The following is a 24,039-nucleotide window of genomic DNA, read 5'->3' on the forward strand; positions in this document are numbered from 1 at the left end:
ACCTCTTCCAATTGCAAGTCAGTGGATCTCTGGGTATAGTCCCTCCGCCTCATCTGACATTTTTTTCTCCTATGTTGCCTTTGGAGGATGGTCTAGATCTACTTGCCGCCGCCCCTCGCCACATGTCCAGTCCATCTCCACTTATTCCCTGCACACATGGCGTCTGAGACTCCCATCCTTCTTCAGCATTGAACATTCGATGGCTCTCTGGCACACTCTCAGCTAGGAAAAGGGACATTATTGTATTTCTTACATTTCTCCATCAGTGTCCGCACAGTCTGGATATGGTCGGTGGTGCTACAACTTTCTCTGAATCCCGCTTGTTCTCTGGGTTGATAGAAGTGGTCTAGTTTTTTATTCAGGCGCCTGGTCAGGATCTTGCTAAGTAATTTGTACATACAAGCTAGATAGCAGGCTGATGGGCTTGTATGTCTCGATGTTGCTACAGTCTTCTTCTTCTACATATTTTAGGCCTTAAGCCTGTATTTTCCAACTTTTAGTTCTCTTGAGATGTTGCGAAGACCACGACTCTATCCATCTCTTTGGAGGTCTTCCTAACGTAGTATACCATCTGTAGCGATTTTTGCTGGTCTTTCTCTAGCCATCCTATCTCTTCACTCTCCTTTATTAAATATGATTTAGACCTCGGCGTTTCTCCATGCCTCTGGAATGGGGCCCTCCTCCACACACTTAGAGCCAAAAACCTTGGGACACTTAGAGCAGGATAACTGCATGGATTGCTTTTTTCAGCGTTTCTCCTTCTTTCAGCATTTCTGCCGTAATGCAGTCTTCTCTTGTGTGAGTGTTGCGGTTTTTCATAGATTTCAGTGGCTCTTCTAGTTCGGATGTTTGCATTCCGGGATTTTCTCCAATCCCACATTAAGTATTGTGCTCTGCTATTTCTGTTGTAATGTGTATCTGGCATTTCTTCTGTTTGTAGATCTTTCTGTTCCTTATTCATTTTTCGTATAATCTAATCTGTTTTTCTCTTGTCATATTCGATCTCAATTCCTTCATTAGAAGAATTATGTTTTTATATCACTCCGTTCCCTCTCTTTACTTAGTCTTTATCTCTCTTCGAGTCTTCTACAGATTTATTGTGGTTGCACTAAGCTTTGATGGACTGTCTTTTTGTAGTTAGCATACATATTTCACTGAGGTTTGGATGTTCTCCTAATACATGTCAGATGTGTGTTGAAATTTCTTGGGAATATAACAAATGAGCCAAGTATCAGGTGTAACTGAAATTTACCTTCTTGCGTTTTTGCTGTCCTGGTACAATTCTAAGTTTTGTGTAATAATTGGATTTTCTACCAGGAATACAGCAGTAATAGGAGGTGTTTTGAATTTTCGTAACAATTTAGTGAATAAGTATCAGGAGTAACTGATATTTATCTTCTGGCGTTTCTGCTCTTCTAATACAATTCTCGATTTTCCTAATATTATTTTCGATTTTGTGCAAAGTATTTTCTATCAGGAGCACAGGACTACGAAGAGGCATTTTGTGTTTCCTCGACAATTTGACGAATGAGCCATTTATCAGGAGTAACAGGATGTGTTCGAATAATACGATTAAAACGGTTGAAAATAAAAAAAATTAAAGAGCTATTTTGCTTAAAGAAAACAGTAGTAAATTACATTTTGTTACGTTTTTGCATTTTACTTTGATTTTACCATATGCAATATGTTATCCGCGTGACAATATTTTTTAATTAATTTAATTCCTCATTTGTTTTTATCACTGCTAAACACACATAAATAAGATAATCCTGTTGGTTTACCATTTATTGTTTTAATTCAGACAACAGAGTTTTAAAAGATGGATGATATTTTAGAAGAACTAACTATAAGTGACGTAAAAAATTTGTGCAAAATGTACAAGTTACACAAACAAAACTTGCCTCACTTGTACAGCTTTTTGTGCTGCTGTGTACAAGCTTTGGAGAATCAGATGAGTGGATACGTCCAGGTATATTCCCCTCGCAGTTGCTGGCGAGAAGATGGTACTTTCATAGCTAGCATGCCAGTAAAACTTCATTTACTATACCCACTTACCTAAATCATATGCAGTTAATTGTAGATGCATGGTAATGATATTGTGCTGCACAGCTTGGATTCTACCGGAAAAAATTTGCTTGAAGGTTTCCGTTTGACCAAACGGTTTAAGTTTCTTAAAGACCCAGCCAGGTCATATACTTTTCTCTACGCTGTCCATGAGATTTTCTATGAAAAATTACTGGAAATTGTGCAGGAAGATTATAAGTGCCAAGTGGAGTTTGTGGAACTCTTCAACTTGTGGCGTTCCACAAAGGATAATGCCTTGAAACTGTCCAGTGTTTCGTAATTTTGGTACAAACTAGACTTCTGAAGGCTGAAAATGTTGTTTTTTAGGTGTCCTGACAATGTTTACACTAAAGAACTTGACCCTTCTGATCTAAAAGTGATCAAAAACCACTGGCTCTACACTTTTCCTGAAGCAGATTTGAAACTTCTTGACTACCTTAAACTGGTCAAAGGTTTCGGAGTTTACCTTAAAACAACCAACCAAATGGTTTCCTGGGTTGCTCCTTCATGTTTAGGTAACTGTTTTGCCTACACAGTGGACCAAAATTACACTTTAACATTGCAGGACAAATGACCGCGCTGCAAACTTTACCAGATCAAACTGGTAAAGGTTATGGCACGTTAGTGGTGAAGGAAATGATCAAATACTTGGCAGGACTTGGCTTTGACAGTTGTGCCACTGTAACACCGGGAAATGTTGCATCGGAAGCTGTTTTCAAAAAACTGGGATTCGAAATTTTGTACCGGTGTGGTTTAGTGGCAATATCTAATAACAAGTAATGAAATTATAGTGTTTCTGGTCGGGTTTGAGCTAAGTATCAGGAGTAACTTCAATTTATCTACATTCGGTTTGGAGGTAAAGTGTTAATTAAAATTTACCACCTGGCGTTGCTGCTATCTTAATACAATTCTCGATTTTGTGTAAAAATTTGATTTTCTATCAGGAGCACAACAGTAACAGAAGGTGCTTTGATATTTCTTTACAATTTGATGAATTTTCCAATTATCAGGAGTAACTTAAATTTTTCTCTACTTTCGTAATTAGATTTTCTGTAAAAATTCTATCAGGAGCACAGGAGTACTAAAAGGTATTTTGTTTTTCCTCAACAATTTGGCGATTGAGAACCGATGATTTTGATCTCCGGTTCAAATCCGGCTGGAATCGACTCAATTAAACTATATTATTTTGTATTAAACATATTTTATTATGTTATGATGATGCATTCAATGAAAACGTCACAAGAACAACTTCACACGAGTAAACTTAACTTTAACTATCTATAATTGTCACTTAACAAAGTATTTTTAGAAAAAATAGTTACATAATCTGAAAAATATTTTATTTACAGTCAACAGAAATATTTACAGTTTTCTACAAATACAAGGTGGTCTAAACTTAGGCAATGATGCTAAACTAGATTTTTTTTATTTTGACCAATATGCAGGGTGACCACATTTTTTTGAGGCCTTTAAATGGCTTCTAGAGACTTCTGGCAGTTTCCAAATACTTTTGAAAGCGCCTGGAGGCTAGAAGCTGTTTGGCAACCCCAAATGGCTTCCAGAGCTTTCTGACAATTCTCAATGTCTTCTAGAAGCTTCTGGCGTTTAATGACTCTTAGAGGCTTTTAGCAATTCTAAATGGCTTTTTGAAGCGTCTGGCAAGTCTAAATAGCTTCTAGAGACCTCTGGAAAGTGCAAAGTGGCTCCCATAGAGGTCTCTGGCAAATGTTAAATTCCTTAAATTCCTTTTAGAGGCCTTTGGCAATTTTAAGAGGTTTCTAGTGTCTTCTGGCAGTTTCAAAATATTCTTGAGAAGGTTCTTCTGGAAGAGGCTTCTGGCAACTCTAAATGGTTTCTAGATCTTTCTGACAATTCTAAATAGTTTCTAGAGGCTTATGGCAAGTGTTAAATGACTCTTAGAGGCGTTTGGCAATTCTAGACGGCTTCCTAAAAGTCTCTGACAATCCAAATAGCTTCTATAGGCTTCTGCAAACAACCAACCAGTGTTGCCATATCTTTGGAAAGCCCATTTCATTAGCTATCAATTGGTGTATAAAAGTCTACGCAGAGTGTACCAAATTGGCGAATTATTTACGATTTAGTGAAACACTGCACTAAGAAAAGTGGAAAATATATTCATGAAATTTGACGCCCTCTAGTGGCCCAACCAATAAAACAACCCACCAGTGTTGCCATATCGTTGGAAAGCCCATTTCATTAGCTATTAATTGATGTATAAAAGTCTACGCAGAGTGTACCAAAGTGGCGAATTATTTACGATTTAGTAAAATACTGCACTAAAAACAGTGAAAAGAAATTGGTGCCCCCTAGAGGCCAAACCATCAAACCAAAAGCAAAGTTGTCATATTTTTACAAAGCCCATTTCATTAGCTACCCATCGACATATTAAAGTCCCTACTATGTCAGTCAAATAAGAAAGTTATTTAGGTTCAAACAAAACAGTGCATGAAAATTGAACAGGAAACATTCAGTCAAATTTTACGTTCTTTAGCGGCAAAACGGTTCAACCGATCAAGCAAAGTATTATATCATTGGAAAGTTCTTTTCATTGGCTTTCCATCGACATATAAAAATATGTACATTATCTGTCTATTAAAATAGTTAATCGCGATTGAATGAAAAGTTTTAAAAAACGTAAATTTGGCAAAACGTGTTACGTGATTTAGAAAACACGTGAAAAATGGTTGAATAATAAATAAAGTAATGAAGAAAAAAGTCATGTAATTTTTTTATTTTATGTGAAAAAAAAGTCAAATTATCTGCCAAAAGTCACGTGACACTTCACCCAAAAACTTTGGCAGTAAGACTTAAAGACCCTTCTTAGGAAACCATTTCCAAAAAATTGTGTTACAAAAAGTGCTTTAAAAGGCTCTAACAAAGTTCAAGTAAGTGTTACACGGTTATTTGAGAAAATATCAAAGAAGTGTACGACGAGAAAGTTGTAGGACATTTCGTCCTCAAGAAAATTGCATTAAGGCACTTTGGCCCTAAAGGGCCTCCTCAGGGGGATATTTTCTAAAAACTGTGTCAAAGCACAAAACAGTGTTTCAAAAGACCCTAAACAAGTTCAACTAAGCCTAACTCGGTTATGTAGAAAAATATAAAAAATTAAAAAAATATCATACATAAAAATTCCATGGATATGATAATAAGTTTAAAATTTTCATTTTTTTTCGATAATTAATTGATTAAAGTAAAAAATATATTTCTTATTCTTGTCTATAAATGTCTAATTAATCTACAAAGTTAAGTTTTTCGGTATACTTTGTATTTGTTATGTTATTTGATGGCATATTGCCCTTTTAGACCATCACTAGAGGTTAACTAGGGAGTTAATTTTCAGTGATAACTAATTAATTACGATTAGTGTAGGTTTGTATTTTTAGTATAACTGGAGGGATCTAGTGAAAATTTAATTCAATGGGTACATTTCAAGTTCCAATCCAGTCAACTAATTAAATATTTTCTTCTTTATTTGTCACATTAAAAACTTTTGTCTTTCTATTCCTTTTCAGACAATTTTTTTATTTTTACAGCACCCTCCTCACAATCCTTACTCCTACTGTGGAGATCCTCCAATCAGAACTGAAGACACTTACATGAAACTGAAACATTTGTGGAATAACGGAGTTACGTACGTTTTCCATGGTTTGGCTAATCTCCCTAATATGTTCACAAAAACAGAACCTATTCAAGAGGAAGTGAAAAAGGAACCTCCCTGCGTGCCCTACAGTGAATTGAGTGAGGAGGAAAAAGCCATTCTCAGCAATAACGTTTACAAACAGTGATTTTAATTAAATTTGCTGATTATCAATAAAAGTTTAAATACACAAAGGAGCGTAATAAACACAAAATTTAGATTGCGTTCTCGTTATTTCAAAAGACCCCTATTTTACGAACCGGGAGTATAATGAGTTTTGACGTTGTTTATACGAATAACAAGATGAAAATGCATTTGAAATGCAAGAGAATATTGTCTTGTGTGGGTAAATAAGCCTTTGTGGTTTGTCCACAATAATATCTTTGTTTCCTGAGGAATGTTATTTCAGGAAATGTGTTCTCTTTTCCTAATTGGCTTACCAAGAAGGATGACAGTATTATTTTAATAAGGTTATTTTGGGAGTTTTTAACGAGATTCAAGCAAAAGAAATGTCATTAAAGTAAGTAATAATAATTTTGTTTCACATTTTCATTACTGAAAAGTCTCCCAAACAAGAAGGAAATTTGTTTAGCTTAAATAATTGATTTTTAGAAAAACAACTAGGTATGTTGGAGTGTTCAAAGTTGGAGAAAACCAGGAATGCAGAAATGTGCAAAACTGTGTAAAAAATGGGAATATTTTTTCCCAAAATAGCAGTCCTTGGAACTTTTTAGTCGTTTTCAAAATAACGGTTTTCTATGGCAACTGACAGTCGAATATTAACTGTCAGTCCTAACCTAACCTAACTTTTACCAACTTCATTTCCACTTAAAATATAGTTTTTTATGAAATTTGTGATCTTAGTTTAGTTTGATTTTTGGTATATGTAGATAAACTTTTTCTAATACAGATAATAATATATTCAAAAATTCTTTAAAGAAACTGTTAATACAGGTTGTCCCAAACTGTTCCAACATTTTGTAAAATGTTAGGTTAAAGGAGGAAGTTTTTTTTTAATTCCAAGTACGACCCTGTTTTCAAGTGAGTGAATAATTCAATCACAAGGCATTTAAAATTCAGAGTCGTATCATATAAAATTAATATTACTACTTAGGGATGCTTAAAATCTGTAATTTTGCCAAAATGTTTTAGAAAAAAAAACTTGCAATAAAGACGTAAAATACGTTTAGTGGAATTTGGGTCACCCTGTATACCAGAAAGTAAAGTCATTTGCGACAATAAGCACCGTTGCCAGCTTTATAATTTTTTATTTATATTAAAAGACTATATCTAGAGTCGTCTGGAAAACTGAAAGTATGTTAGTCGTATTTTTTGGAATTTTAATGAAATTTACGTAGAATCCATAAATGCAACAAAAAATTAAGTTACTCATTTGAAAATGTCAACTGGACGGTCGTAACTGAATTTTGAGACACCCTGTATATCTAAGTCGTTTAAAAATAATATTATACGTGTCCGAGCATTTTTCTGAAAAATAATTTCCTGAATTTTAATCGATATATACTCCATACTTAATGGACACACTGTATAGGTGCAACATAAGTGTCTGTCTGTTTTTCTGTGTTTTTGTACACTGTGAGATCAGAAACAACTTGGAAATACAGAAAAAAAAGATTATTTTTTTTTGGTTAAGATTTACAATAAAAATAAAGAAAAATGATATTTTTTATTTAATTATTTAGTTTTTAGTAGATAAGTGCCTAATGCATTTTATTTCGGTTTTGTTTTTATAGAATTTTTGTTTTAGTTTATTTTGTGAGTATATTTAAAAATCAGGTTATTAAAATCACGATTTAAATCAGCCCAATCCTGGTAAGAAGTCGCATGTGCAAATTGGCGTCTAGAGGTCTCTGGCAAGTGGTAAATCACCTTTAGAGACCTTTGGCAATTTTAAGTGGTTTCTAGCGTCTTCTGGCAGATTCAAAATATTCTTGAGAAAGTTTAGAGGCTTCTAGCAACTCTAAATGGCTTCTAGAGGATTCTTAGAGGGGTCTGGTGGGTCTGGTAATTCGAAATTGCTCCTAGAGGCTCTTGGCAATTTTCAATGGTTTCTAGAGTTATCTGACGGTTTAAAAATATTATTGAAATAGTTCATAGGCCTCTGGCAACTCTAAATGGCTTCTCGAGGTTTCTGGCAACTCTAGATGAGTTCAAGAGGCATCTGGCAAGAGCTAAATAACTCTTAGAGGCCTCTGGAACTTTAAATGACTTCTAATAGCTTCTAATTCAAGAAATGAAAAAAATCAATCAGTCAAGGCAATTTTAAATGTATTCTGACAGCTTCAAAATATTCTTAAGAAGGTTCAGAAGCTTTTGGCAACTCTAAATGGCTTCTAGAAGTTTCTGGCAAATCTAAATAGTTTCTAGAGGCTTCGGGCAAGTGTTAAATGACTCTTAGAGGCGTTTGGCAATTCTAGATGACTTTAAAAGTCTCTGGCAATCCTAAATAGCTTCTATAGGCTTCTGGCATGTGCAAATTGGCTTCTAGAGGTCTCTGGCATTTGTTAAATCACCTTTAGAGACCTTTGGCAATTTTAAGTGGTTTCTAGCGTCTTCTGGCAGATTCAAAATATTCTTGAGAAAGTTTAGAGGCTTCTAGCAACTCTAAATGGCTTCTAGAGATTTCTGCCAATCCTAAATGGCTTCTAGAGGATTCTTAGAGGGGTCTGGTAATTCAAAATTGCTTCTAGAGGCTCTTGGCAATTTTCTATGGTTTCTAGAGTTATCTGACGGTTTCAAAATATTCTTGAAATAGTTCAGAGGCCTCTAACTCTAAATGGCTTCTCGAGGTTTCTGGCAACTCTAGATGAGTTCTAGTGGCATCTGGCAAGAGCTAAAGAACTCTTAGAGGCCTCTGGAACTTTAAATTACTTCTAATGGCTTCTAATTCAAGAAATGAAAAAATTCTATTAATCAAGGCAATTTTAAATTTATTCTAGAGTCATTCTGAGTCTGACAGCTTCAAAATATTCTTAAGAAGGTTCAGAAGCTTCTGGCAAATCTAAATAATTTCTAGAGGCTTCGGGCAAGTGTTAAATGACTCTTAGAGGCCTCCGGAAATTTTAAATGGCTTCTAGAGGCTTTCGGCAAGTTTCAAATGACTCTTAGAGGCGTTTGGCAATTCTAGATGACTTCTAAAAGTATCTGGCAATCCTAAATAGCTTCTATAGGCTTCTGGCATGTGCAAATTGGCTTCTAGAGGTCTCTGGCATTTGTTAAATCACCTTTAGAGACCTTTGGCAATTTTAAGTGGTAGTTTTAGCGTCTTCTGGCAGTTTCAAAATATTCTTGAGAAAATTCAGAGGCTTCTGGCAACTCTAAATGACTTCTAGAGGCCTCTGGCAAGTGTTGCATGATTCTTAGAGGGGTGTGGTAATTCTAAATTGCTTCTAGAGACTTTTGGAAATTTTAAATGGTTTCTAGAGTTATCTGACGGTTTCAAAATATTCTTCAAATAGTTCAGAGGCCTCTGGCAACTCGAACTCGACTCGAACTAAATGGCTTCTCGAGGTTTCTGGCAACTCTAGATGAGCTCTAGTGGCATCTGGCAAGAGCTAAATAACTCTTAGAGGCCTCTGGAACTGTAAATGACTTCTAATTCTTAACTATTTAATTAACACCCTGTATATCAGACCTTGTCAAAATTCAGTATTATTTTTTATTTCTGAAAGTGAGACTGAGAAATCTGTTGATTTCAATAAAAGTCTGCTTCGTTTAGACCACACTGTATGTTTACTCGACTCCTAATACTAAAAAATACTACAAAATGTAGGAAAATCGTATAAAAATAATCTGAAATTGCTATGTTGACCACAATCATTATTAACTAGGACAGAAAGTTGAGAAAGTTTATTTTGTAGGTCATAATTGATAGGATATTTTTAGGCCAGCAAATCTGTTATTAATTGCTATCAAACTTTTTTAATTAAAGAGTATGATTGAATTTTTTTGGGTTAAAAGTTTCCTCAAGTCAATTTTTGTAATAAAAATTAAAATGGAGGAACTGTTTGTTAATTGCTTCTGCTATACGGAGTATCAAGCGAAATGAGAATGACGTCAGACGTTTTGATTTATGACTGTGACGTCTCCTGGTTAATTTTGATTTTCGTTATAAGTAAATTATCACTTTGTTTGAAGCAGAATTGAGAAAAGACTATACGTGGCGACTCACTCCAGCCACTGTACTACACAGTGGTTCAACACTAAATTCACCAGAAAGTTGGACCTAATTATGGTTCACACTTTCCGGTGTCATCACAGCTTCTTAGTGCATTTCGACTTCCGTGAATTCGGTCGCAAACTCGCTGAGCTCAACCAAAGAGGAACCGGAAATGTCGTCATAGTAATGGCCGCGGTCCAACCATTTGTCGCAACCGCAACGCTGGTCTCAGATGGTTGTCATCATCCATTTCCGGCCGTTCATAATGTGACGGTCGCGACGAGGACTGGCTCTGGTCAGTTTCACTGACGTCACCTGCTCAGCTGAGGAATTGCTTTGCGTCTGAGCTAGAACAGAAACGACTCGGTTATTTGTATAAAGTAAACAGAACAAGTGTCAGAAGGTAACAATAACCTAACCTAACCAATAAACTTGATCTTTACGGAGGAAAATCGGTTATTACACCGCATTCTGCAACTAAGAAAATCAACTCGAGCTTTGTCAATGTCCCACCTAAATTACAGTTCAACACATTCTTCTGCTCTTCTCTCCTGATTCTGGTAGACTTCTCTTCTGCTTTAAAATATGACTGAATCTTGTAATCAATCAGTAAATCTTCTTTAAACATTTCTGAGAAATAAACCAGTTATCAACACATTCTTCTGCTCTTTTCTCCTGATTCTGATAAACTTCTCTTCTTCTTTAAAATATGACTGGATTTTGTATTCAATCAGTGAATCTTTTTTAAAAATGTTTGAGCAATAAACCAGTTCAACTATATCAACACATTCTTCTGCTCTTTTCTCCTGATTCTGATAGACTTCTCTTCTTCTTTAAAGTATGTCTAGATTTTGTAATTAACCAGTGAATCTTCTTTAAGAATATGTAAGCAATAGACCAGTTCAACTATATTAACACGTTCTTCTGCTCTTCTCTCCTCATTCTGATAGACTTCTCTTCTTCTTTAAAATATGGCTGGATTTTGTAATCAACCTGTTAGAAAAGTTTTATATTGTGTAAGTTAACCAGTTAATTCAGTTGTTTTTTTATTATTGCCAAGTCTACCGTTAAAACGGTATATCTACCGTTTTTCTCCTGCTTTTTTTAGTATATAAACTACCGTTTTTAATAACATATTGTCATTATGTGAGTTGTAGAACATTCAAACTGTATTTCTGGCAGGTCAAACTTTGAAACCGCTTTTCTCCCTGACTGTACTAAATTTTGTACGGTTTGTTCCGGTTATTGAATAGAAAATTTAATGAGAATTTCAAAAATGTTCTTAAAACAATAATTTTTTAACTTCAAGTGGGTTTAACAGGCGATTTTGTCACTGACTGTACTTTCAAACAGTGTTTCTGGCAGTTCAAATTTTGTCCCCGCTTTTCTCCTTGACTGTACTAAATTTTGTACTGTTTTTTTAGGTTATCTAATAGGAAATTTAATGAGGATTTCAAAAATATGCTTAAAACAATCATTTTCTTATTCGAAGGCAGTCACGTTAGCTAAATTATCCTCTAAAATCAAATTTCTGCAAAAGAATCTACAAGAATTCAAATTTAACACAGTTTTCGAAACGAGATTGGTTTTTGAGATTTTATGACAGTTATTTTGACAGTCGTCACGTGACCGTCTAGCTAAATACTGTACTAAAACCACGTGACAACTGTCACTAAAGTCAAAACTGTCAAACTGTGTCAACAATCAAAAGTGACAAAAATCCGGTTTTAGAAAAGTTTTCTAGCAGTATTTGATATAAAACGTGTTTCTGATATTTATGTGGTCACGTGACTGCCTAGCTAATTTATCTTCCAAAAACCACGTGATATCTATCACAGTCAAATTTACCTAGAATTTGCAAGAACTGCAGTTTAACACAGTTTTCGAAACAAGACGTGTTTCTGAGATTTTTGACAGTTATTTTGACAATTGTCACCTGACCGTCTAGCTAAATAGTGTTCTAGAACCTCGTGACAACTGTCACTAACGTCAAAACTGTCAAACTGTGCTCGAAAGTTCCAAAAATAAGGGTTTAGACAATTTTTCTTGAAGTAATCGATATAAAACGTGTTGCTGAGATTTACGACAGGTATTTTGACAGTAGTCACGTGACTGCCTAGCAAAAATTATTCTCTAAAGCCACGTGATATATGTTATTAATTTCAAAACTCTTGAAATTTACTAGAATTTACAAGAATTACAGTTTAACACAGTTTTCGAAACGAGACGTGTTTCTGCGATTTATGGCAGTTATTTTCACAGTTGTCACGTGACCGTCTAACTAAAGAATGTTTTAGAACCACGTGACAACTGTCACTAACGTCAAAACTCTCAAACTGTACTCGAAAGTTACAAAAATGAGGGTTTAGACAATTTTTCTTGAAGTAATCGATATAAAACGTGTTTCTCAGATTTACGACAGTTATTTTGACAGTAGTCACGTGACTGCCTAGCAAAAATTGTTCTCTAAAGTTACGTGATATATGTTATTAAAATTAAAACTCTTGAAATTGACTAGAATTTGCAAGAATTACAGTTTAACACAGTTTTCGAAACGAGACGTATTTCTGCGATTTATGACAGTTATTTTCACAATTGTCACGTGACCGTCTAACTAAAGAATGTTTTAGAACCACGTGACAACTGTCACTAACGTCAAAACTCTCAAACTGTACTTGAAAGTTACAAAAATGAGGGTTTAGACAATTTTTCTTGAAGTAATCGATATAAAACGTGTTTTTGAGATTTACGACAGTTATTTTGACAGTAGTCACGTGACTGCCTAGCAAAAATTGTTCTCTAAAGTTACGTGATATATGTTATTAAAATTAAAACTCTTGAAATTGACTAGAATTTGCAAGAATTGCAGTTTAACACAGTTTTCGAAACGAGACGTGTTTGTGAGATTCATGACAGTTATTTTGTCATTTTTCACGTTTAGCTAAATAGTGTTCTAGAACCACGTGACAACTGTCACTAACGTCAAAACTGTCAAACTGTGCTCAAAAATTGTACAAATCAGCGACAAGCTTTCATGCAGTATTCGCTATAAAACGTGTGTTATTTTTACAGTAGTCACATACACGTGATATCTGTCACTAATGTCAAAACTATGAAAAATATTCTGATTTGGCAACACTGTCTGTTTTTATGGACTATTCAATTAATTTGAAATGCTTTTATAAACATTTTTTTTGTTTACTGTTTGAATTTTAAAAAAATGATTTTTTGCTTGCGTTTTAGGCAAAGCTAAAGCGATACTGGACAGTAAGTTCAGTATCATAATAACTACTGATTTAATTATTGAATTAAAACTTGCTTTTTCACTTTTGTAACAGAAAAAGAAAAAAGCAATAATTGAACATATTCGTTGAGTAAAAATTCCGAAAAGCCAACAACGGCAGTAAAGCGCAAATTAGGTTAGAATAGCAATTTCACCGCCCACAAAAAAAGCAAATTTCCGTCGAAAATTACGACTGCAATTTAGCGATAACACTTCCGCTTTGTTCCGCAACATCTGTGCTGTTTTTTCCATCTTGAAAATTCAAACTTACCTTCTGATGCTCCCCGATAACTTTTATTAGAAACGGTCGAGTGTCGGATCAATAGCCTGAGAAGCTCCCTGTTAAACACCAAATAAATCCAGGGGTTCACGCAGCTGTTTAGACTGTATAAAAGAGTTAGGATTGTGAAGGTTGAACCTGAAAATTCAAATTTTGTAGGAATTTCATTATACATTTTATATGAATATTCACTTTGCTTTAATATACGGGATTGTCCAAATTCTAGGTTAATTCAAGGGTGGAAAGAATGTAAAAAATATTCTCCAAATTGTCATATCGCAAAATTCAGTGTGACAGGAAAATTAACTATTACCATTTGAGCACCCTGTAACTCGGTTATTTTTATGAGTTCAGGGAGTTTGGGCAACTCAAATTAAACGCCTTGAGCTCCTCTTTCCAGAGGTGTTAAGCAAAAAATTCTATCTAAAAAATTGCGTGCAGGATGACCAACAACAGTCAAACACCATAATTTTCATGCACACCCTGTATACTGGAATCAAAAACGGTCCTGCAAATTTACAGTGTTGGGTTAAGGAGTTGATTAGAAACATTTTCGGTTTCTTGGAAGGTTTTTGTAACTTTCACCGTTTTTGAGTTATTTAGGAAAAACTGGTTTGTTGCAACAAATTTACAAATCAGTGTACAAGGTTTATTAAAGGATAGTCAGGGGCAAAATAATGCAAAATCCCCTGTAAAAACCACTTCTAGTAACCAAATCATGTTTTTTGAAGCACATATTTTGAATTTTCATTAAATTTCCTATCTAATGACATAAAAAATACTACAAAATCAGGTAAAGTCAGAGAAAAAAGTGGTGTCAAAGTTATATACTATCAAAACCACAATTTGGAAAGACAGTCAGGGACAAAATCGTCTGTAAAACTCCCTTGTAGTGACCGAATCATGTTTTTAAGCACATTTTTGAAATCCTCATTAAATTTACTATCGAATGACATAAAAAACAATTTAAAATCAGGTAAAGTCAATTTGAAAACTGGTGTCAAAGTATAAACTGTCAGAAAGACGGTTTAAGAGAACAGTTAGGCACATAATCGCCTGTAAAACCCACTTGGACTGAGAAAAGGACTGTTTTAAGCCCATTTTTGGAATTTTAATTAAATTTCCTATCAAATGACATACAAAACATTTTAAAATCAAATAAAGTCAATTTGAAAACTGGTGTCAAATTATAAACTGTCAGAAAGACGGTTTAAGAGAACAGTTAGGCACAAAATTGCCTGTAAAACCCACTTGGACTGAGAAAAGGACTGTTTTAAGCCCATTTTTGGAATTTTTATTAAATTTCCTATTAAATGACATAAAAAACACTTTAAAATCAGGTAAAGTCAATTTGAAAACTGGTGTCAAAGTATAAACTGTCAGAAAGACGGTTTCAGAAAACAGTTAGGCACAAAATTGCCTGTAAAATCTACTGGGAGTGAGCAAATGACTGTTTGAAAGACATTTTTGGAATCCTCATTAAATTTCCTATCAAATGACATAAAAAACAATTTAAAATCAGGTAAAGTCAATTTGAAAACTGGTGTCAAAGTATAAACTGTCAGAAAGACGGTTTAAGAGAACAGTTAGGCACAAAATTGCCTGTAAAACCCACTTGGACTGAGAAAAGGACTGTTTCAAGCCCATTTTTGGAATTTTATTTAAATTTCCTATCAAATGACATAAAAAACATTTTAAAATCAAATAAAGTCAATTTGAAAACTGGTGTCAAATTATAAACTGTCAGAAAGACGGTTTAAGAGAACAGTTAGGCACAAAATTGCCTGTAAAACCCACTTGGACTGAGAAAAGGACTGTTTTAAGCCCATTTTTGGAATTTTTATTAAATTTCCTATTAAATGACATAAAAAACACTTTAAAATCAGGTAAAGTCAATTTGAAAACTGGTGTCAAAGTATAAACTGTCAGAAAGACGGTTTCAGAAAACAGTTAGGCACAAAATTGCCTGTAAAATCTACTGGGAGTGAGCAAATGACTGTTTGAAAGACATTTTTGGAATCCTCATTAAATTTCCTATCAAATGACATAAAAAACACTTTAAAATCAGGTAAAGTCAATTTGAAAACTGGTGTCAAAGTATAAACTGTCAGAAAGACGGTTTAAGAAAACAGTTAGGCACAAAATTGCCTGTAAGATCCACTGGGAGTGAGCAAATGACTGTTTGAAAGACATTTTTGGAATCCTCATTAAATTTCCTATCAAATGACATAAAAAACAATTTAAAATCAGGTAAAGTCAATTTGAAAACTGGTGTCAAAGTATAAACTGTCAGAAAGACGGTTTAAGAGAACAGTTAGGCACATAATCGCCTGTAAAACCCACTTGGACTGAGAAAAGGACTGTTTTAAGCCCATTTTTGGAATTTTAATTAAATTTCCTATCAAATGACATAAAAAACAATTTAAAATCAGGTAAAGTCAATTTGAAAACTGGTGTCAAAGTATAAACTGTCAGAAAGACGGTTTAAGAAAACAGTTAGGCACAAAATTGCCTGTAAAATCTACTGGGAGTGAGCAAATGACTGTTTGAAAGACATTTTTGGAATCCTCATTAAATTTCCTATCAAATGACATAAAAAACAATTTAAAATCAGGTAAAGTCAATTTGAAAACTGGTGTCAAAGTATAAACTGTCAGAAAGACGGTTTAAGAGAACAGTTAGGCACAAAATTGCCTGTAAAACCCACTTGGACTGAGAAAAGGACTGTTTCAAGCCCATTTTTGGAATTTTATTTAAATTTCCTATCAAATGACATAAAAAACATTTTAAAATCAAATAAAGTCAATTTGAAAACTGGTGTCAAATTATAAACTGTCAGAAAGACGGTTTAAGAGAACAGTTAGGCACAAAATTGCCTGTAAAACCCACTTGGACTGAGAAAAGGACTGTTTTAAGCCCATTTTTGGAATTTTTATTAAATTTCCTATTAAATGACATAAAAAACACTTTAAAATCAGGTAAAGTCAATTTGAAAACTGGTGTCAAAGTATAAACTGTCAGAAAGACGGTTTCAGAAAACAGTTAGGCACAAAATTGCCTGTAAAATCTACTGGGAGTGAGCAAATGACTGTTTGAAAGACATTTTTGGAATCCTCATTAAATTTCCTATCAAATGACATAAAAAACAATTTAAAATCAGGTAAAGTCAATTTGAAAACTGGTGTCAAAGTATAAACTGTCAGAAAGACGGTTTAAGAGAACAGTTAGGCACATAATCGCCTGTAAAACCCACTTGGACTGAGAAAAGGACTGTTTTAAGCCCATTTTTGGAATTTTAATTAAATTTCCTATCAAATGACATAAAAAACACTTTAAAATCAGGTAAAGTCAATTTGAAAACTGGTGTCAAAGTATAAACTGTCAGAAAGACGGTTTAAGAAAACAGTTAGGCACAAAATTGCCTGTAAAATCTACTGGGAGTGAGCAAATGACTGTTTGAAAGACATTTTTGGAATCCTCATTAAATTTCCTATCAAATGACATAAAAAACAATTTAAAATCAGGTAAAGTCAATTTGAAAACTGGTGTCAAAGTATAAACTGTCAGAAAGACGGTTTAAGAAAACAGTTAGGCACAAAATTGCCTGTAAAATCCACTGGGAGTGAGCAAATGACTGTTTGAAAGACATTTTTGGAATCCTCATTAAATTTCCTATCAAATGACATAAAAAACAATTTAAAATCAGGTAAAGTCAATTTGAAAACTGGTGTCAAAGTATAAACTGTCAGAAAGACGGTTTAAGAGAACAGTTAGGCACATAATCGCCTGTAAAACCCACTTGGACTGAGAAAAGTACTGTTTTAAGCCCATTTTTGGAATTTTAATTAAATTTCCTATCAAATGACATAAAAAACACTTTAAAATCAGGTAAAGTCAATTTGAAAACTGGTGTCAAAGTATAAACTGTCAGAAAGACGGTTTAAGAGAACAGTTAGGCACATAATCGCCTGTAAAACCCACTTGGACTGAGAAAAGTACTGTTTTAAGCCCATTTTTGGAATTTTAATTAAATTTCCTATCAAATGACATAAAAAACACTTTAAAATCAGGTAAAGTCAATTTGAAAACTGGTGTCAAAGTATAAACTGTCAGAAAGACGGTTTAAGAAAACAGTTAGGCACAAAATTGCCTGTAAAATCTACTGGGAGTGAGCAAATGACTGTTTGAAAGACATTTTTGGAATCCTCATTAAATTTCCTATCAAATGACATAAAAAACACTTTAAAATCAGGTAAAGTCAATTTGAAAACTGGTGTCAAAGTATAAACTGTCAGAAAGACGGTTTAAGAGCACAGTTAGGCACAAAATCGCTTCTAGAACCCACTTGGAAAGAGAAAATGACTGTTTTAAGCACGTTTTTGGAATCCACATTAAATTTCCTATCAAATGACATAAAAAACAATTTAAAATCAGGTAAAGTCAATTTGAAAACTGGTGTCAAAGTATAAACTGTCAGAAAGACGGTTTAAGAGCACAGTTAGGCACAAAATCGCTTCTAGAACCCACTTGGAAAGAGAAAATGACTGTTTTAAGCACATTTTTGGAATCCACATTAAATTTCCTATCAAATGACATAAAAAACAATTTAAAATCAGGTAAAGTCAATTTGAAAACTGGTGTCAAAGTATAAACTGTCAGAAAGACGGTTTAAGAGAACAGTTAGGCACAAAATTGCCTGTAAAACCCACTTGGACTGAGAAAAGGACTGTTTTAAGCCCATTTTTGGAATTTTAATTAAATTTCCTATCAAATGACATAAAAAACACTTCAAAATCAGGTAAAGTCAATTTGAAAACTGGTGTCAAAGTATAAACTGTCAGAAAGACGGTTTAAGAAAACAGTTAGGCACAAAATTGCCTGTAAAATCTACTGGGAGTGAGCAAATGACTGTTTGAAAGACATTTTTGGAATCCTCATTAAATTTCCTATCAAATGACATAAAAAACACTTTAAAATCAGGTAAAGTCAATTTGAAAACTGGTGTCAAATTACAAACTGTCAGAAAGACGGTTTAAGAAAACAGTTAGGCACAAAATTGCCTGTAAAATCCACTGGGAGTGAGCAAATGACTGTTTGAAAGACATTTTTGGAATCCTCATTAAATTTCCTATCAAATGACATAAAAAACAATTTAAAATCAGGTAAAGTCAATTTGAAAACTGGTGTCAAAGTATAAACTGTCAGAAAGACGGTTTAAGAGAACAGTTAGGCACATAATCGCCTGTAAAACCCACTTGGACTGAGAAAAGTACTGTTTTAAGCCCATTTTTGGAATTTTAATTAAATTTCCTATCAAATGACATAAAAAACACTTTAAAATCAGGTAAAGTCAATTTGAAAACTGGTGTCAAAGTATAAACTGTCAGAAAGACGGTTTAAGAAAACAGTTAGGCACAAAATTGCCTGTAAAGTCTACTGGGAGTGAGCAAATGACTGTTTGAAAGACATTTTTGGAATCCTCATTAAATTTCCTATCAAATGACATAAAAAACAATTTAAAATCAGGTAAAGTCAATTTGAAAACTGGTGTCAAAGTATAAACTGTCAGAAAGACGGTTTAAGAGAACAGTTAGGCACAAAATTGCCTGTAAAACCCACTTGGACTGAGAAAAGGACTGTTTTAAGCCCATTTTTGGAATTTTAATTAAATTTCCTATCAAATGACATAAAAAACACTTCAAAATCAGGTAAAGTCAATTTGAAAACTGGTGTCAAAGTATAAACTGTCAGAAAGACGGTTTAAGAAAACAGTTAGGCACAAAATTGCCTGTAAAATCTACTGGGAGTGAGCAAATGACTGTTTGAAAGACATTTTTGGAATCCTCATTAAATTTCCTATCAAATGACATAAAAAACACTTTAAAATCAGGTAAAGTCAATTTGAAAACTGGTGTCAAATTACAAACTGTCAGAAAGACGGTTTAAGAAAACAGTTAGGCACAAAATTGCCTGTAAAATCCACTGGGAGTGAGCAAATGACTGTTTGAAAGACATTTTTGAAATCCTCATTAAATTTCCTATCAAATGACATAAAAAACAATTTAAAATCAGGTAAAGTCAATTTGAAAACTGGTGTCAAAGTATAAACTGTCAGAAAGACGGTTTAAGAGCACAGTTAGGCACAAAATCGCTTCTAGAACCCACTTGGAAAGAGAAAATGACTGTTTTAAGCACATTTTTGGAATCCACATTAAATTTCCTATCCAATAATCTAAAAAAACATTACAAAATTTTGTGCAGTCAGGGAGAAAAGCGGTGTCAAAGTTTGAACTGCCAGAAACACAGTTTGAATGGACAGTCAGGAACAAAATCGCCTTGCAGTGGGAAAATGACTGGTTTATATGAATTTTTGGAATCACCATTAAATTTCCTATTTAATTATATAGAAAACGATGCAAAAAGCTATAAAATGTTTTTGATACTCTTTATACTGATTTTAAATAATGTTTTGTAATTTTACAGTGCGATGGAGAGGATTTTGACTATTCTCAATTAAAAATAGACTAAAATTAAGTTAGAAACAAGCAGCCAAATGTTACAAATGTCAAAAGTGCATTATGGAGGTATAAAATGCATTCAACCAAAATCAAACTGAACTTATTACTTTTGAAGTATGTTTTATTGGTTTATATCTCTATGAGATTAAATGTAACAGTTTTGAGGTTTCGAAGAGAACAAAAAATATGTAAAACTGACAGCCAAACATAACAACTGTCAAAACTCTTCTCATGAAGCTATAAAATGTATTTCATACTGTTTTTACACATTTTATAGAATATTTCGTAACTTTATAGCTATATGGAGAGGATTTTGACGGCTGTCATATTTAAAGTCAGACTAAAATTAAGTCAGAAATAGACAGCAGCCAAATGCCACAAATGCATTCAACCAATGTCAATCTTAATTTGTTACTTTTTCCGTATGTTTCGTTGTTTTTGTACCACTATGGCATTTAGTTTGACAGTTTCCAGGTTTAAAACAGAACGAATGACAGTTGACACTGACAGCCAAATGTCAAAATTGCGCTCATAAAACTATTAAATGCATTGAACCTAAATCAAAATATACTTTTGAAGTATGTTTGCTTGGTTCATACCTCTGTGGGATTAAATTTGACAGTTTTAAGGTTTCAAACAAATATCTGAAGCTGAGAGGGAAATAACTGTCAAAACTCTACTCATGAAGCTATAAAATGAATTTGATACTGATTTTAATTTGGATTAATTTTATAGCTTGATGGAGAAGATTACGACGAAAGTCATAGTTTAGTTTAAAATCACAGTCAAATGTCACACACGTCAAAAATGCTCACTGATGGAGGTATAAAATGCCAATCAACCATACTGATTGTTTCTCCAATTCGACTGAGCATAGCTCTGTTATTTGAGAAGTTACAAAATGGTGTAAATAAAAAAAGTTGTAGAAAATTTCATCTTCTACAAGATTGTATAAGTTGTTTGCCCTTAAAGGCCCTGCTTAAGGAGTTACAAGGCAAAAAGTGACAGGGTGCACCAAACTAACTCCAGTTGAACTGAGCGTAGTTTGTATGACAATTTGGAGTTTATTTTGTATGTACTTTCCTTCCTTTAAGTATTCAACAATTTGGACCACCCTGTATAAGTTGAAAAATTACAAACCTTCAAGAAAGGAACTGGTGGGGTCGATGGTAGCCCAAAGTTGCGCAGCAATAAAAGGTGTCGAGCAAATAATATACATTACAATGACGGCAATGGTTTGTTTTACTGTATTTATTTTAGCTCTAGAAATGAGAGGAATTCTGTCTCGTTTTGTGCTGAATTTGTTCATACTGCGTGGCCGTAAGCTTGAATCAGAACATCTCCAGATTTCCCGGCAAATACAGCTGTACGTGTATACTAACACTAGTAGCGGTATAATGAAAACAGTGACGCAATACCTAGGGAAAAAAATATTTTTTTAAGGTTAATTACACTGAAATTCACTGAGGAAAAGCAACATTAAGGGTGAAAGAAAAACACATTGAAATCTTTACTTTGGCTTCGTAAAGTCTGATCGGTCCTTTGTGCCAATATTTTCAGTGTTTTTCCAATCAAACTAGAAAGAAAGAGGGTCACAGACAGTCCACCTACGCACAAAATGTAAATTTGATACGGTTTACATCGTTAATCTGTAATAAACAAAAATGTTCTAAATTTTAGTGTTTTTTTGTAAAATTTTATTAAAAAATTTATATCGTTAAGTATGAGTGGTCAAAATGTATTTGACTGTAGCCTATTCACGACCTTTTTGGATTTACCCTGTATAATAAAGTGACAAAAAAATTTTGTGAACCACCCTGTATATCCAAAAGTAATTTTAAACTTAGGATCCCAATTTTTACTAAAAAATTTTTATATAACATTTTTTTAAAATTTCTCGAAACAAATGACAAAATTAACTTTAGTCCAACATTGATTCACTCTGTACAGCCACTAGAATACTGTAAAGCAAGCCATGACAGGCTAAATAACATACAGGGTGTCCCATTTAAAATAGTACACTTTTTGGCTTTTGAACCAGTTTAGTACAGTTCTCTGTAAAATTTGTTTCCTTGTATATGTATATTGGGAACTGTACGCTTTTTTTACAACACATAGTAGGCTGTAAAGTAAACCATGACAAGCTTTAGACTATTAATATACAGGGTGTCCCATTTTTTGCAGTTGAAAAGTACAAAGAAGTTAATTTTACAAAATGTGACTATGCAAGGTAACATTTTTAGGTAAAAAAGCAATTTTTTAACTCTCAAATCGAATTTCACTGACTGAAACTGAAATTTTTGTCATTAGAGTCAATTTCTAATAAATTTTAAGCTGAAATTTGCCTTCAAAAAGAAATTTTAAGCCCTGACACTTGGGAAATGTGAAAATAGACCTTCCAGTAGTATTTTAAACTAATTTTTCAGTTAAACAAGTAAAATCATGGCTTTCAAGTAAAATTTCCTAAATTGCAACTACAATTATATCGCTAAAGCTTGAAAATTTACCTCAAAAACGAATTATAAACTTTGGAAATTAAAAAATGGGAAAATTGACTTTTCAGGTCCATTCTATAGTCAATTATTGGGTCCAAAATTTAAATTCTAAGCTTCTAAGTGTGATTTCCTAAATTCGAATTTAAACTCAATCGCTATAAAGTGACTTTGTACTATTTCAAGGATGTGATGCTTGAAAATTTACTTGAAAAACCAATTGCCATAAGCCATGGAACTTAGAAAACGTAAAAATTTACTTTTCAGATCCATTCTATGATCAATTTTTGGGTTAAAAATTTAAATTTAAGTCAAATTTCATCAATTAAAACGGAAATTCAAACATAACATTTTTTTAAAGGACTTTAAAAACAAATTGCAAGCTCTTGAACTTGTAAAACGTAAAAATTACTTTTTTAAGTTAATTTATTAATTTAAAACGCACATTTTAAGATTTTCAAGTCAAATTTTATAAATTCAAACTGAAATTCGACCATAAAAATAAGTTTTTGAAGTTTTAAAAATATGGAGGCTTGAAATTTAAATTTAAAAACAAATTACAAGCCCTAAAACTTGAAAAACGTGAAAATTGCCTTTCCATGTCAATTCTTTTATCAATTTAGAAATTTGAAATGTAAATTTTAAGCTTCTAAGTCAAATTTATTTAATTAAAACTGAAATTTGACAAAAAAAAATTCTTGAAGTTTTAAAGATACAGGAGATTGAATCTGGGCTTCAAAAACAAATTTCAACTCCTGGACCTTGTAAAATGTGAAAATTGTCTTTCAAAGTAAATTTTGCAGTAAAATTAGACATTTAAAATGTAAATTTAAAGCTTCCAAGTCAAATTTTATAAATTAGAAGTAAAGTTCGACAATAAAAATGAATTTTTGAGATTTTAAAGATACAAAAGCTCGAAACTCGACTTCACAAACAAATTGCCAGCCCTGGAACTTGTAAAATGAAAAAATTGCCTCTTCAAGTCAATTTAGGCATTTCAAATATTAATAAATAAATATTAATTTTAAAGTTTCAAGTCAAATTTCATCAATTGAAAGTGAAATTCGAAAATAAAAATAAATTTCTCTGGTTTAAAGATACAAAAGCTTGAAACTTGACTTCACAAACAAATTGCAAGCCCTGGAACTTGTAAAATGTAAAAATTGCCTTTTCAAGGTAATTCTGTAGTCAATTTAGGAGTTTAAAATATTAATTTTAAAGTTTCAAGTCAAATTTCATAAATGGGAAGTAAAATTCGACATTGAAATTGGATTCTTGAGGATTTAAAAACAGGAAAGCTTGAAACTTGACTTCACAAAGAAATTGCAAGCCCTGGAACTTGTATAATGTAAATATTGCCTTTTCAAGTCAATTCTCTAGTCAATTTAAGCATTTGAAATGTAAATTATAAACTTCCAAGTCAAATTTAATCAATTGAAACTGAAATTCGAAAATAAAAATAAATTTTTCAGGTTTTAAAGATACAAAAGCCTGAAACTCGACTTTATAAACAAATTGCAAGCCCTGGAACTTGTAAAATGTAAAAACTGCCTTTTCAAGT

At 33.1% G+C, this 24,039-nt stretch overlaps 2 protein-coding genes across 2 annotated transcripts in view; one reads left to right on the top strand and one right to left on the bottom strand.

Moving 5' to 3' along the window:
* The first annotated feature begins 1,775 nt into the window (after positions 1-1,775).
* On the top strand, positions 1,776-3,113 carry LOC145729012 (uncharacterized). The gene is made up of 4 exons (XM_081979616.1): positions 1,776-2,026; positions 2,081-2,340; positions 2,392-2,579; positions 2,630-3,113. Exons 1-4 carry the CDS (start codon positions 1,820-1,822, stop codon positions 2,842-2,844), a joined length of 870 nt encoding a protein of 289 aa, XP_081835742.1. The 5' UTR covers positions 1,776-1,819; the 3' UTR covers positions 2,845-3,113.
* Positions 3,114-3,245: 132 nt separating this feature from the next.
* Positions 3,246-24,039, bottom strand: part of LOC145729011 (oxytocin receptor-like) — a 91,529-nt gene continuing 70,735 nt past the window's right edge. The window contains exons 6-8 of the mRNA XM_081979615.1: positions 21,127-21,404; positions 13,460-13,606; positions 3,246-10,252 (exon numbers count right to left, since the gene is read on the bottom strand). Coding sequence (XP_081835741.1) covers positions 10,134-10,252; positions 13,460-13,606; positions 21,127-21,404 — 544 coding nt within the window. The 3' untranslated portion in view covers positions 3,246-10,133. The remainder of the gene's footprint in view (positions 10,253-13,459; positions 13,607-21,126; positions 21,405-24,039) is intronic.

This window comes from Ips typographus, linkage group LG5, assembly GCF_016097725.1.
Source record: "Ips typographus isolate SLU linkage group LG5, UJ_Ityp_2.0, whole genome shotgun sequence".
Lineage (NCBI taxonomy): Eukaryota > Metazoa > Arthropoda > Insecta > Coleoptera > Curculionidae > Ips > Ips typographus.